At 38.1% G+C, this 15,076-nt stretch overlaps 1 protein-coding gene across 1 annotated transcript in view; it reads right to left on the bottom strand.

The window, feature by feature from the left end:
• NUDCD3 (NudC domain containing 3) overlaps window positions 1-14,470 on the bottom strand; it is a 109,204-nt gene extending 94,734 nt beyond the window's left edge. The window contains exons 1-3 of the mRNA XM_053718149.1: window positions 14,356-14,470; window positions 4,478-4,679; window positions 4,112-4,389 (exon numbers count right to left, since the gene is read on the bottom strand). Coding sequence (XP_053574124.1) covers window positions 4,112-4,389; window positions 4,478-4,669 — 470 coding nt within the window. The 5' untranslated portion in view covers window positions 4,670-4,679; window positions 14,356-14,470. The remainder of the gene's footprint in view (window positions 1-4,111; window positions 4,390-4,477; window positions 4,680-14,355) is intronic.
• Window positions 14,471-15,076: the final 606 nt, after the last annotated feature.

Below are 15,076 nucleotides of genomic sequence, written 5' to 3'. Positions count from 1 at the left end.
GACCACAGGACACAGTTCTTGTAAGGGCCAGAAGTAAAATATCGGAGAGGCAAAGGATGGTGAGAACGGTCAAAAACAGCCCACAGACCACCTCCAAAGACCTACAACATCATCTTGCTGCAGATGGTGTCACTGTGCATCGTTCAACAATTCAGCGTATGGGAGAGTGATGTGGAAGAAGCCTTTTCTGCACACACGCCACAAACAGAGTCGCTTGAGGTATGCAAACGCACATTTGGACAAGCCAGCTTCATTTTGGAAGAAGGTGCTGTTGACTGATAAAACAAAGATTGAGTTATTTGGTCATAACAAGGGGCGTTATGCATGGCGGCAAAAGAACACATCGTTCCAAGACAAACACTTGCTAGCCACAGTAAAATTTGGTGGATGTTCCATCATGCTGTGGGGCTGTCTGGCCAGTGCCGGTACTGGGAATCTTGTTAAAGTTGAGGGTCGCATGGATTCCACTCAATATCAGCAGATACTTGAGAATAATTTTGAGGAATCAGTCACAAAGTTGAAGTTACGCCGGAGCTGGATATTTCAACAAGACAACGACCCAAAACACTGCTCAAAATCTACTGTGGCATTTATGCAGAGGAACAAGTATAAAGTTCTGGAATGGCCATCCCAGTCCTCAGACTGAATATCATTGAAAATCTGTGGGGTGATTTGAAGCGGGCTGTCCATGCTCAGCAACCATCAACCTAACTGAACTGGAGATGTTTTGCAAGGAGGAATGGTCCAAAATACCTTCATCCAGAATCCAGACACTCATTACAGGCTATAGGAAGTGTCTAGAGGCTGTTATTTCTGCTAAAGGAGGCTATACTAAATATTGATGCAATATTTCTGTTGGGGTGCCCAAATTATATATAGGCTGAAACGCGTTGACCTTCTTTACGACATATCAGCCAGAGTTTACTTAGAACGGTGAGCACATTTCCTAAATAGTTCCTTTTTTTGTTATGTGCAGCTATTTGTTTTCTTTTCTACAGGTTTTTCTCCATATCTCTGATCCATTAACATTAACTTTTGTCTTTTGGGACACTTAATCCTGAACTTTTTTTTGGGTACACTACACTACTAATCCCATTAATTTAGGCACTAGTATTCCTTTTTTGGCCACCTACCTATTTTTTGGTCACTTACTCATTTTTGGACACTATTAGCTACTAATTTGTTGGACATTTTTACTTATTTTTGGACACTATCATATACTTTTATTGTGTACACAGTAATCTTATATTCACAAGATTGGCCAATCTATCATACACTTGTCCCCCCACAGATATATTTTGGGGGATATTTATATCTATCACAGCCGTAACACTCATCATATGTGTCTATAGGATCCCGCTATTGTTATTACGGTTTTATTTATTGTGTGTATATGTTGTGACAGGTTTTAATTAAATGTGGCTTCTAATATAACGGTATTTGCCTTAAACACTATCTGCTTAACATTACTCGTATTCTTATTTGTGCTACGGTCACATTGTAGCGCCTAGCCAGTATTAGTTCATTGTATCAGTTTTTTCCCCTCAGCCAACCTCTTTTAGCCCTCCTTTACATTTGTTCTCTTTAATAAATTAATAACAATATTACATAATTCTTACAACCATCACACACTAGTCCTTTCCAAACGTACTTTAGCCTCCTCTGGGAGGTGCTCCTTCTCATACGTTTTGCTTCTATATCTAGAACGATCTAGTTAGGTAATCGTTCCTTTCTGAAGTGAGTTTGTACATTTAACATTTGGCGCTGTCCTCTATATAGATTTTCTACTTTTTGTAATTTATCTTAGACATGTGCATTCAGCAGTTTCGTTAACCCTTTGAGTGCTAAGCACTTTCCCACCTTGGTACTAAGCTGACATGAGGGTTTTTTAATTATTTTTTTTTCAGAACCCCAAGACTTATACAGTTTGAAACATTAGGCGATTACCTTTCCAACGGTGAGTCTTGGGGGTCTGTATCTGCTTAGATGCCTGAGATACAGGCTTCTAAGCAGCATGCCCTCTTTACCTATACTTATTGTATTTTTTTAATAAAGTTGTGTGGTGACGTCATTACTCGTAACTTCACCACGCAAAACATAAAGCTCCGGCGATGCCTGTCATTGTACAGGCCCGATCGCCAGGGTAGCAGCAGCTACTGAGCCTACCTGGATATGCTTTTCAGCAACGGATATAACAAGAATTAAGCACATTAGATAATAGAAGTAAATTAGAAAGTTGTTTAAAATTGCATGATCTTTCTAAATAATGAAATAAAAAAATTTGAGTTTCATGTCCCTTTAACTGCCAAATGCGGGAGAATGTGGCTGCTTGAAGCATTCAGCTCTTTTCGAAAACAGATTTCTTCTTGTGTTCTTGTGAAAATGCAACACACTAATATATATATATATATATATATTTTAGTTGTAGAGGTGTGTGGAAAAGCGCTCAGCTTAAATAGGCAAGATAGGGAAAAAAGAGACATTATAGAAAATATATAGTGTAGTACTGTAATTTTATTCACCTTCATATACCTAATCGATATGAGGTATATAAATATCCCAGTGGGGAACTGTGTCCCTGTCCTAGAAAAATAAATGATCAACTCAAAGCAATATCAAAGTATATGAGCCGATGCCTTACATAAGAAAATAAGTAAAAATACTCCAGGCAATAGTTGTATAACCTTGTCCTGCAGCAATTCCCAAACACAAAGTCAATTGAATTCACTCAACTTGTCTCAGGCCTGGAGTTTCCAGTACCAATCCTAAGGAAGAATATGTGTATGCTCCTCACATACAAACCGCGACTCCAGGCAGCTACATGCAAACACTCTTGCAACCGGAGTCACTAACACGCATGGAGTGTCTGTACTGCAAAGGATCACTCCGCAAGTAGTCCAAGTCAAAGAAAGAAAGTACGGTACAGCAGGGTGGGTAAGAATGAAAAAACCTCACTTTATTCTTGATATTAAAAATGGCTACACAAGCAGACAGGGAATGGCGTTTCCAAGTAGGACGTCTACTTGGAGATGACATTCCCCGTCTGCTTGTTTAGCCATTTTTAAAATCAAGAATAAAGTGAGTATTTTTAATGGTCACCCACCCTTTTAGTATCCCCCTGCCAGCAAGTCACAATCTTCTCTGCCTGTGTCTTTGGTTTGGTTTTTGTGCTCGAAAATGCAATTAATATATATTTTCTCAGTACAGAAAACCTTTCAGTGCTTGTATTGTTTGTCTTTGAGCTGTTCTGAACTTAAAGATGAACTGTATTGTTAAAAGGGACATAAAACCCATTTTTCTTTCACAATTCAGTCAGAAATTACAATTTTAAAAGAACTTTCCAATGTACTTATATTATCAAATTTTCTTTGTTTTCTTGTTATCCTTTGTTAAAAAGCTGGATGGTAAATTTAGGAGTGTGCACATGTCTGGAACACTATGTGGCAGCAGTTTTGCAACAATGTTATACATTAGCAAGAGCACTATTTCCAGTCATGTAGTGCTCCAGAAGTGCACAATACCTATCTAGATATCTCTTCAAGAAAGAATAATATGAGAAGTGAACAAAGTAAATTTGATAGTAAAAGTAAATCTGAAACTTTTTTTGTTTTAAATTGTATTCTCTACCTGAATCATGAAAGAAAAATGTTGGGTTTCATGTCCCTTTAACCTATTTCTATGCATAAGCCTGGACACACAAACAATTCCTCTGATTAACGCTTCTATGGAGTATAAAAATAATTTACTACATATCATGTAAGAAATTCCTTGTTTAAAATGCTTTTATGTCAGTACCCATGTTTCTACATTTCTAGGTTTCTTTTTAATGGACTTTTAAAAATGTATGCTACTGGGTGTATCTAACTATTTATTTAACCACAGCAAAAGATGTTACACACATAGTTAAAGTCAGCTCCAGAGAAGCAATACACTTCCACTCCTGAAGTAAGCCAGTGAGCCAATCAGAAATGGCATGAGTATTGCACCCAATAACTGGACCAAGTTTATTGCCAATATGGAGGGGACTTTAATTAAATGTAACCCCTTTCCAGTAATGAAACACATAGGAGTGTGATTTTTAAAGAGATGAAAGGTTGCAGTGCACACTCACTTGTGTTCCGCAGCTGCTGCTCCTGTTGAGTCTTCACTGACCTCTGCTTCTTTTGTTTTTTCCCCAGCCTCCAGCAATCTTGAATCGGCCTCAGCCTCCTTTTTTTCTTGCTGAGTAGATACCTCCACAGTTTCTGTCTCTATGACCACTTCCTGAGTTGGCGGTAGTGTGCCCTTCTCTGTACCCCTCTCCTCAACCTTCTTCATAAGTTTTTCCTGCAGCCCTTGTACTCTCTTCTCGTGATCCTTTAGCGCCAGCTGCTCGTACATTTTGAATGTCTGTGAAAAAGCATCGATAGGTGACTTGCCCAGGGTATAATACTCATTGATACCCATATAAAATAGTAATTTAAAATAAAATACTCACCTGTAATACCATATTTTGAGCAATGCCTGGGGGAAATCCCAAGCGATCCTGGGGGTTGAGAAGAAGCCTGTAAAAATCAGTCTTACGATATAGGAAGCCAAAATAAATATTTAGAAAGTCCTGGATGTTTCCAACGTGCTGTAGAATTCCAAGAAGGGCATGGTCATAGCGTTCAGACAGTTCTGGCTCCATCCTGATTACACTGCAAATAGAAAAAAAGTCTAAATGTGGCTCAAAAAGCTGTCAAACAAGAGTTTCAGAGAAGCTGAGGGTATCACACAAATTGGTCAAGATGTCTTTTTTTAAAGTGATGGTAAATTTGAACGTTTAACAAATGCTAGGATTTACCATCACTAAAAATAATGATGAGGTTAAAGGGACAGTCTAGTCCAAAATAAACTTTCATGAATCAGATAGGGTATGTAATTTTAAACAACTTTCCAATGTATTTTTATCACCAATTTTGCGTTGCTCTCTTGGTATTCTCAGTTGAAAGCTAAACCTATGTAGGCTCATATGCTAATTTCTTAGACCTTGAAAGCCACCTCTAATCTGAATGCATTTTGACAGTTTTTCACCACTAGAGGGTGTTAATTCATGTGTGCCATATAGATAATTACGCCCATGGAGTTACCTAGGAGTCAGCAGTGATTGGCTAAAATGCATGTCTGTCAAAAAAACTGAAATAAGGGACCAATTTGCAGAGGCTTAGATACAAGGTAAACACAGAGGTAAAAAGTGTATTAATGTAATGTGTTGGTTATGCAAAACTGTGTAATGGGTAATAAAAAGGGATTATCTAACTTTTTATACAATAAAAATTATGTCCCATTACGTAATTATTTATTAAAAAAGGGTGCTATAAACTCACCCTGTCTTTGCCCCGACAACTCTAAAGTCAGAGCTTTCAGTCGCCTACGGCACAGTGCTCTTCTACCAATGAGGTGACGTTTCCACCTCTAAACCAATTACCGTGCTAGCATACAGAACACGGTCAGATGACACGCACAGCTATTGGTTTAGAGGCAGAAACGTAACCTAATTGGTAGAAGAGCGCTGTGCCGTGGGCGGCCCGGAGGCTCTAACTTTAGAGCTGCTGTGAAAAAGGTCTATTACACCAGGTTTGTGCAAGACATGCTTGAGCATTACATACATATATGGTATGAGCTTAATTCATTTGAAGCTTACTAATAAGAACAACTTTCAATCAGATCATTCCATTCAAAATGCCAAAGATCACAATTTGACAGACATAAAATCATACTTTTGCATCATCAAGGCCACTCTCAAAGGGAAATCAGCAAACAAACTGTATACTCAATATGTGGTATTTAAACTGTTATAAAGAAATTTGAAGAATCAGGAGAGGTCAAGGACAAAAAAAAAAAAAAAAAAAGACTGGAAGACCAAGAAAACATTTCAAAATCTGATGAGAAGTTTCTCAGAGTTTCTTCTTCTAGAGACCTAAAGAAGTCTAGCAAGAACCTGGCTCAGCACCTGGCAGCTTTATTGGGATGCCGAGTTGACCCTTCTTCAGTCCGAGGATGATGGATCAGGAATGGTCTTTGTGGAAGGGTAGCAGCCAAGAAACCACTTATTCGGAAGAGGAACAGGGTGAAAAGACTAAGATATGCTAAAGCTCACAAAGATTGAAATGAAGATCAGTGGAAAAGAGTATTATGGAGTAACAAATCCAAGTTTAATTTTTTTGTGTACAATCATTGACAAAATGTGAGAAGAGATGGAAGAATGAATGCTTGCTGCCTTCAGTGAAACATGGTGGAAGGTCTGTCCTGGTTTGGGGCTGCATTTCTGCAAGTGGTGTTGGCGATTTTGTCTGAACTGATGGGATCATGAATACTGAAAAGTACAGACAGGTTTTAATTCATCATGCTATTCCTTCTGGAAAGCGCCTGATAGGGAATGGTTTAATTTTTCAGCATGATAACGTTCCTAAGCACACTGCTAATGCAGTGAAATCATATTTAGAGAAAAAACATAATTTATGTAAGAACTTACCTGATAAATTCATTTCTTTCATATTAGCAAGAGTCCATGAGCTAGTGACGTATGGGATATACATTCCTACCAGGAGGGGCAAAGTTTCCCAAACCTTAAAATGCCTATAAATACACCCCTCACCACACCCACAATTCAGTTTAACGAATAGCCAAGCAAGTGGGGTGATAAGAAAGGTGCGAAAGCATCAAAAAATAAGGAATTGGAATAATTGTGCTTTATACAAAAAAATCATAACCACCACAAAAAAGGGTGGGTCTCATGGACTCTTGCTAATATGAAAGAAATGAATTTATCAGGTAAGTTCTTACATAAATTATGTTTTCTTTCATGTAATTAGCAAGAGTCCATGAGCTAGTGACGTATGGGATAGCAGATACCCAAGATGTGGAACTTCCACGCAAGAGTCACTAGAGAGGGAGGGATAAAATAAAGACAGCCAATTCCGCTGAAAAAAATAATCCACTACCCAAATCAAAAAATTGAAATTATAAGCAGACGAATCAAACAGAAACAGCTGCCTGAAGTACTTTTCTACCAAAAACTGCTTCAGAAGAAGAAAACACATCAAAATGGTAGAAATTAGTAAAAGTATGCAAAGAAGACCAAGTGGCCGCTTTGCATATCTGATCAACAGAAGCTTCATTCCTAAAGGCCCAGGAAGTAGAAACTGACCTAGTAGAGTGAGCCGTAATTCTTTGAGGCGGGGACTTACCCGACTCCACATAAGTATGATGAATCAAAGACTTTAACCAAGATGCCAAAGAAATGGCAGAAGCCTTCTGACCTTTCTTGAGACCAGAAAAAAAAACAAATAGACTAGAAGTCTTTCTAAAATCTTTAGTAGCTTCAACATAATATTTCAAAGCTCTAACTACATCCAAAGAATGTAACAATCTTTCTTTAGAATTCTTAGGATTAGGACATAATGAAGGGACAACAATTTCTCTACTAATGTTGTTAGAATTCACAACCTTAGGTAAAAATTGAAAAGAAGTCCGCAACACCGCCTTATCCTGATGAAAAATCAGAAAAGGAGATTCACAAGAAAGAGCAGATAACTCAGAAACTCTTCTAGCAGAAGAGATAGCCAAAAGGAACAATACTTTCCAAGAAAGTAATTTAATGTCCAGAGAATGCTTAGGCTCAAACGGAGGAGTCTGTAAAGCTGTCAAAACCAAATTAAGACTCCAAGGAGGAGAGATTGGCTTAATAACAGGTTTGATACGGACCAAAGCCTGTACAAAACAATGAATATCAAGAAGATTAGCAATCTTTCTGTGAAAAAGAACAGAAAGAGCAGATATTTGTCCTTTCAAAGAACTTGCAGACAAACCTTTATCCAAACCATCCTGAAGAAATTGTAAAATTCTAGGAATTCTGAAAGAATGCCAGGAGAATTTATGAGAAGAACACCAAGAGATGTAAGTCTTCCAAACTCGATAATAAATCTTTCTAGAGACAGATTGCCAAGCCTGTAACATAGTATTAATCACTGAGTCAGAGAAACCTCTATGACTAAGAATTAAGCGTTCAATCTCCATACCTTCAAATTTAATAATTTGAGATCCTGATGGAAAAAAGGGCCTGGAGATAGAAGGTCTGGCCTTAACGGACGTGTCCAAGGCTGGCAACTGGCCATCCGAACGAGATCCGCAAACCAAAACCTGTGAGGCCATGCTGGAGCCACCAGCAGTACAAATGAGCGCTCCAATAGAATTTTGGAGATTACTTTCGGAAGAAGAACTAGAGGCGGAAAGATATAAGCAGGATGATAATTCCAAGGAATTGACAACGCATCCACTGCTTCCGCCTGAGGGTCCCGGGATCTGGACAGATACCTGGGAAGTTTCTTGTTTAGATGAGAGGCCATCAGATCTATTTCTGGAAGTCCCCAGATTTGAACAATCTGGAGAAAAACCTCTGGATGAAGAGACCATTCGCCCGGATGTAACGTCTGGCGACTGAGATAATCCGCTTCCCAATTGTCTACACCTGGGATGTGAACCGCAGAAATTAGACAGGAGCTGGATTCCGCCCAAACAAGTATCCGAGATACTTCTTTCATAGCTTGAGGACTGTGAGTCCCCACTTGATGATTGACATATGCCACGGTCGTGACATTGTCTGTTTGAAAACAAACAAATGATTCTCTCTTCAGAAGAGGCCAGTACTGAAGAGCTCTGAAAATCACACGGAGTTCCAAAATATTGATTGGTAATCTCGTCTCCTGAGATTTCCAAACCCCTTGCGCTGTCAGAGATCCCCAAACCGCTCCCCAACCTGAAAGACTCGCATCTGTTGAGATCACAGTCCAGGTTGGACGAACGAAAGAGGCCCCTTGAATTAAACGATGGTGATTCATCCACCACGTTAGAGATGATCGAACATTGGGATTTAAGGATATTATTTGTGATATCCTTGTATAATCCCTGCACCACTGGTTCAGCATACAAAGCTGGAGTGGTCTCGTGTGAAAACGAGCAAAAGGGATCGCGTCCGATGCAGCAGTCATGAGACCTAAAATCTCCATGCAAAATGCTACCGAGGGGAACAATTGAGACTGAAGGTTTCGACAGGCTGAAACCAATTTCAGACGTCTCTTTTCTGTCAGAGACAAAGTCATGGACACTGAATCTATTTGGAAACCTAAAAAGGTTACTCTTGTCTGAGGAATCAAGGAACTCTTTGGTAAATTGATCCTCCAACCATGTCTTTGAAGAAACAACACAAGTTGATTCGTATGAGATTCTGCAGAATGTGAAGACTGAGCAAGTACCAAGATGTCGTCCAAATAAGGAAATACCGCAATACCCTGTTCTCTGATTACAGAGAGAAGGGCACCGAGAACCTTCAAAAAGATTCTTGGCGCTGTTGCTAGACCAAATGGAAGAGCAACAAACTGGTAATGCTTGTCTAGAAAAGAGAATCTCAGGAACTGAAAGTGATCTGGATGAATTGGAATATGCAGGTATGCATCCTGTAAATCTATTGTAGACATATAATGCCCTTGCTGAACAAAAGGCAGAATAGTTCTTATAGTTACCATCTTGAATGTTGGTATCCTTACATAACGATTCAATATTTTTAGATCCAGAACCGGTCTGAAAGAATTCTCTTTCTTTGGTACGATGAATAGATTTGAATAAAACCCCAGACCCTGTTCCAGAACTGGAACTGGTATAATTACCCCAGCTAACTCTAGGTCTGAAACACCTGAGCTTTTACTGGATTGACTGGAATGCGTGAGAGAAAGAATCTTCTCACAGGCGGTCTTACTTTGAAACCTATTCTGTACCCTTGTGAAACAAGGTTCTGAATCCAAAGATTGTGAACCGAATTGATCCAAACATCTTTGAAAAATCGCAACCTGCCCCCTACCAGCTGTGCTGGAATGAGGGCCGCACCTTCATGCGGATTTAGGGGCTGGTTTTGACTTTCTGGAAGGCTTAGATTTATTCCAGATTGGATTAGGTTTCCAACCGGAAACCGTTCCTTTAGGGGAAGGATCGGGCTTCTGCTCCTTCTGACGAAAGGAACGAAAACGATTAGCAGCCCTGTAATTACCTTTAGATTTTTTACCCTGAGGCAAAAAGGCACCCTTTCCACCAGTAACAGTTGAAATTATAGAATCCAACTGAGAACCAAACAATTTATTACCTTGGAAAGAGAGAGAAAGCAAAGTTGATTTAGAACTCATATCTACATTCCAGGACTTAAGCCATAAAGCTCGTCTAGCTAAAATAGCTAAAGACATATACCGGACATCAACTCTAATGATATCAAAAATGGCATCACAGACAAAATTATTAGCGTGTTGAAGAAGTTTAACAATGCTATAAGTGTTATGATCTGTTACTTGTTGCGCTAAAGTCTCCAACCAAAAAGTTGAAGCCGCAGCAACATCAGCCAAAGAGATAGCAGGTCTAAGTAGATTACCTGAACATAAATAAGCTTTTCTCAAAAAAGATTCAATTTTCCTATCTAAAGGATCTTTAAACGAAGTGCTATCTGCAGTAGGAATAGCAGTACGTTTGGCAAGAGTAGAGATAGCCCCATCGACTATAGGGATTTTATCCCAAAATTCCAGTCTATCAGATGGCACAGGGTACAATTTCTTAAACCTTGGAGAAGGAGTAAATGAAGTACCCAGACTATCCCATTCCCTAGCAATCACATCTGAGATAGCATCAGGAACGGGAAAAACTTCCGGAATTAACACATGAGGTTTATAAACCGAATTTAAACGTTTAGTAGTTCTAGAATCAAGAGCACTGGACTCCTCCATATCTAGAGCAATCAAAACTTCTTTAAGCAATGAACGAATAAAAATAAATATGAAGATTTATCAGAATCAATATCTATAGTAGAATCTTCCGAACCGGAAAAAACCTCATCAGAAACAGATAAGTCAGAATGATGGTGGTCACCTAAAAATTCATCAGAAAAATGAGAAGTTTTGAAAGACCTTTTACGTTTATTGGAAGGAGGAATAACAGACAGAGCCTTCTAAATAGAATTAGAAACAAATTCTTTAACATTAACAGGAACATCCTGAACAACAGATGTTGAAGGAACAACAACAGGTAAAGGATTATTACTAATAGAGACAGAATCCGCTTTGGAAAGTTTATCATGACAGCTTTCACAAACCACAGCTGGGGGAACAGATACCACAAGTTTACAACATATACACTTAACTTTGGTAGGTCCAGCATCAGGCAGCGTCTGTTCATTAGAGGATTTAGATCCGGGGGCAGGATGAGACATCTTGCAATATGTAATAAAAAGAAAAAACATATAAAGCAAAATTATCAAATTCCTTAAAAGACAGTTTCAGGAATGGGAAAGAATGCCAAATAAATAAGCTTCTGGAAACCAGAAGTCATGATAAAAAAATGTTTAAATAAAGTGAGTAAAATATACGCCCACATTTTTTAAAAAAAATTTTTTGGCTCAAAAAAATGTCTGAATACGCATGCGTAACAGAATACAACTTCCGGTGAAACGTCACCGGAAATGACAATTTTTTGCACCAAAAAAGTACGCGCAAAAAAAATGACGTAAAAAGAAACATTTTCTGCCCCCGCGAGCCTAACAGCACACGGGAAAAAATGGCCAAATTAAAATTTTTCAAGGTAAGAAAAAATAAAGTAATGCATTATCCCAATAATGAAACTGACAGTCTGTATAGAAAAGGAATACTGAATACCCTGAATCAAGGCAAATATAAGTTTATAGACATATATTTAGAACTTTACAAATAAAGTGCCCAACCATTAGCGCAGAGTGTCACAAAGAATAAGATTGACTTAACCCAGGACACTCCTCTACATGTAGTAGATAGCCAAACCAGTACTGAAACGAGAATCAGTAGAGGTAAAGGTATATAGAGTATATCGTCGATCTGAAAAGGGAGGTAGAAGAAGAAATCTCTACGACCGATAACAGAGAACCTATGAAATTGATCCCCTAGAGGTAGACCATTGTATTCGAATAGGCAATACTCTCTTCACATCCCTCTGACATTCACTGCACTTTGAGAGGAAAACCGGGCTTCAACCTGTTGCGAAGCGCATATCAACGAAGAATCTTAAGCACAAACTTACTTCACCACCTCCATGGGAGGCAAAGTTTGTAAAACTGAATTGTGGGTGTGGTGAGGGGTGTATTTATAGGCATTTTAAGGTTTGGGAAACTTTGCCCCTCCTGGTAGGAATGTATATCCCATACGTCACTAGCTCATGGACTCTTGCTAATTACATGAAAGAAATATAGCTGATCAAACACAGATAGTCATGGACTGGCCTCCACAGAGTCCAGACCTGAATATTATAGAGGCAGTATGTTATCACCTAGACCGAGAAAGAAATAAAAGACAACTAAATCTAAAGAAGAACTCTGGGAAGTACTGAAAGAAGCCTGGTATAATATACCAGAAGATTACTTCAGGACAGTCTACCCAAAAGAGTTCAAGATGTGCTTATTGCCAAGGAAGGGCACACTAAATACTGACTTTTGCCTAAAGAAGTAATTTTGTTATGAAAATTGTGTTTATATTTTGTGAACATATTTCCTGTATTTTCTGTTTGTATCTTAATAAAGAAACCGAAAAATAAATATGGATGGTCATTAAAACTTTTCTAAAACAAATCTAATGGTGGTCTAAGACTTTTACACAGTACTATATATATATATATATATATATATATATATATATATATATATATATATAGTAATATTCTAATCCATAAGTCACATGTTCTAATTCTTTAGGACATTAAATGTTTGCATTATTTACCCTAGGTATGTGTTTATCACAACGCAAAGGGGTAAAGTCCTGCTCGGTAGCCACAATTATTACTGCTCATTAACAGAGCACAGACACTGATTGGTGGGTTATGCCACTGACGCTGCTCTCTGGCTCAGCAGCATTAGTCTGTTTGCTGTTTCAGTGCCAAATATTAGCTCTGTGTTTAACCCCCTTTGTTATAATGAAATATAAAATGCAATTTTTTGCATTAGAATATTCCTTGAAGCATTGTATAAATTCCAGTAGTTTTAGAGTAATTAATATATGGAAAAAAAATTTGCTTGATGAGGAAAGAAGAATTTTTAGATAGATGTTTTTAAAAGGTTTTCCTAGCTTGGTTATCTAAAAATTCCCTTATAATATGGAGATATAAAGAATTTCAAGTTGTGCACGCGTTAAATAAATATAAATATAAATGTGTCACTTACTTTCCTGTGTTCTGTCGAGAACTCCAATCTGACGTCACTTCCGGTATTTCCATACATCTGATTGGCTGTGTCCAGTGAGTCACAGGATTCACAAACAATAAGATAGGCCCTGTAATCGCCTATCTTCACTATCTATTTTGCCTCCGCTTGGGGGGGTTCAAGGTTTACTTGGGGTGTATGCCAAAGGGTCTTCGGTGGCCCCCCAGACAGAGGCAAAACAGATTTTAAAATAAAAGAGTCACCAGAAGTGACGTCAGATTGGAGTTTTTGACGAATTGGAGTTCTCGACAGAACACCTGCACTTGTCTGTATAGAGACTGTGTTGCCCGAGTAATAAATTGCAACAGAATGAACAAATTCACTTTAGCTTGTTGTGAAGGGAGATTCCAAAATGAAGTCAATCTTGCCAGCAGTCACAAATAGATATACATATCAAGGCAGCTTTTTACATTGGGATAATAATACCACAGGACATGGGGCAAAAAGGAACTGTCCCAGAAAATGTTGGATGATTGACAAGCATGGGTTTGCCCTTGGAAATCAACAGTAGTGACATTGCATTTTATATAGCAATTTAGACTAAAGTGCAGAATAAATTCAAGTATGGAAATAACTGATTTTTATTATAACAACAATAATAGAATACTGAATAATGTACCACTTGGTACAACCCAATAATCTGCAGTAATGCACAGCCTCTAAAATCGTGTCACCTCAACCTTTTTAATAGAAATAAGAAAAACGAAAAGCAGTCACTGAAGGTTTATACAACATGCAAAAGTGTCTAAAGAGTTAATACCTACTATATCCCTTTAATGATCACAATGATTGTGATGGATAACTACATGATTATGTCCGCTAGAACTAATGCATAGTAACAATATATAATATAACCTAAATATAATTGTCAATGCACATTTACAATAAAATAGAAATAATGAAAACATAAACTCAGAAATGTGCCTACAAGCATGAGTGTATGTATCCCGTACCCGCTTAGATACATACAGTTCCGTATACATATGCTGTATACTAAATTATACAAATATATGACTGCAACGTAAAATACAAATAATTCCTATACTACGAAGTGTTGCAGAATATATATTATGACTCACATTTATAAAGATCCAGTGTCTCTGAGGTACAAACTATTTCCGGGGCAATCTTATAACAGTTACAATAGCTTCCAATCTTCCCGAATCTTCATTCAGCGTTTTGATCCAAGTTCCCTAACTAAAAATGGCCACTGTTGCATTTCAATCACGTGATCTGTGCGCCTCTTTAGACAAGAAATGCAAAGTAATTGGAAACGAAGACCAAATTTAGGGTTCCGTAGAAAAATCGCACACGTAAACATCGATACAGTACCGATATTATATATATTATAAATGGAGAACATTGTTGAAGTGCTGTGTTCAATTCAAATAGTAACATATTTACAAAGATACCCAAAAAAGTGAAATACTTTAGATGCATGACATTGATATAACTGGTAGTGCAAATGAGTTCACTCAAGTATTTTCTTCAAATATGGTAAGTTACAGTGCCACAGAGTGTCGCAGCTACTGATAGGGTTGCCAGGTGCCCACTTAAAAATAGTAGACAATCTGTAGATACCTGGGCATGATGGTCTGTGGGGGTCACACAATGCTCCCCCTCCCAAAGCTCTACCTTATTTATACCCCACTTTTGATTCTACCATGTACATTTTTCACAAGCAGTCATTTAACCCATTTTCTGCCAGTAAAATAAAATGTAGTATTTGTACCTATTTGTAACACATCTAAACAGCAGAAATGTCACCCCCTTGAAAGCTTCTCACTTCTTTTTTGCTCC

This window comes from Bombina bombina, chromosome 6 (genome assembly GCF_027579735.1).
Source record: "Bombina bombina isolate aBomBom1 chromosome 6, aBomBom1.pri, whole genome shotgun sequence".
Taxonomy (NCBI): Eukaryota; Metazoa; Chordata; class Amphibia; order Anura; family Bombinatoridae; genus Bombina; species Bombina bombina.
The sequence above is the reverse complement of the archived record's forward strand: the minus strand, read 5'-3'. Positions and strand labels throughout refer to the sequence as shown.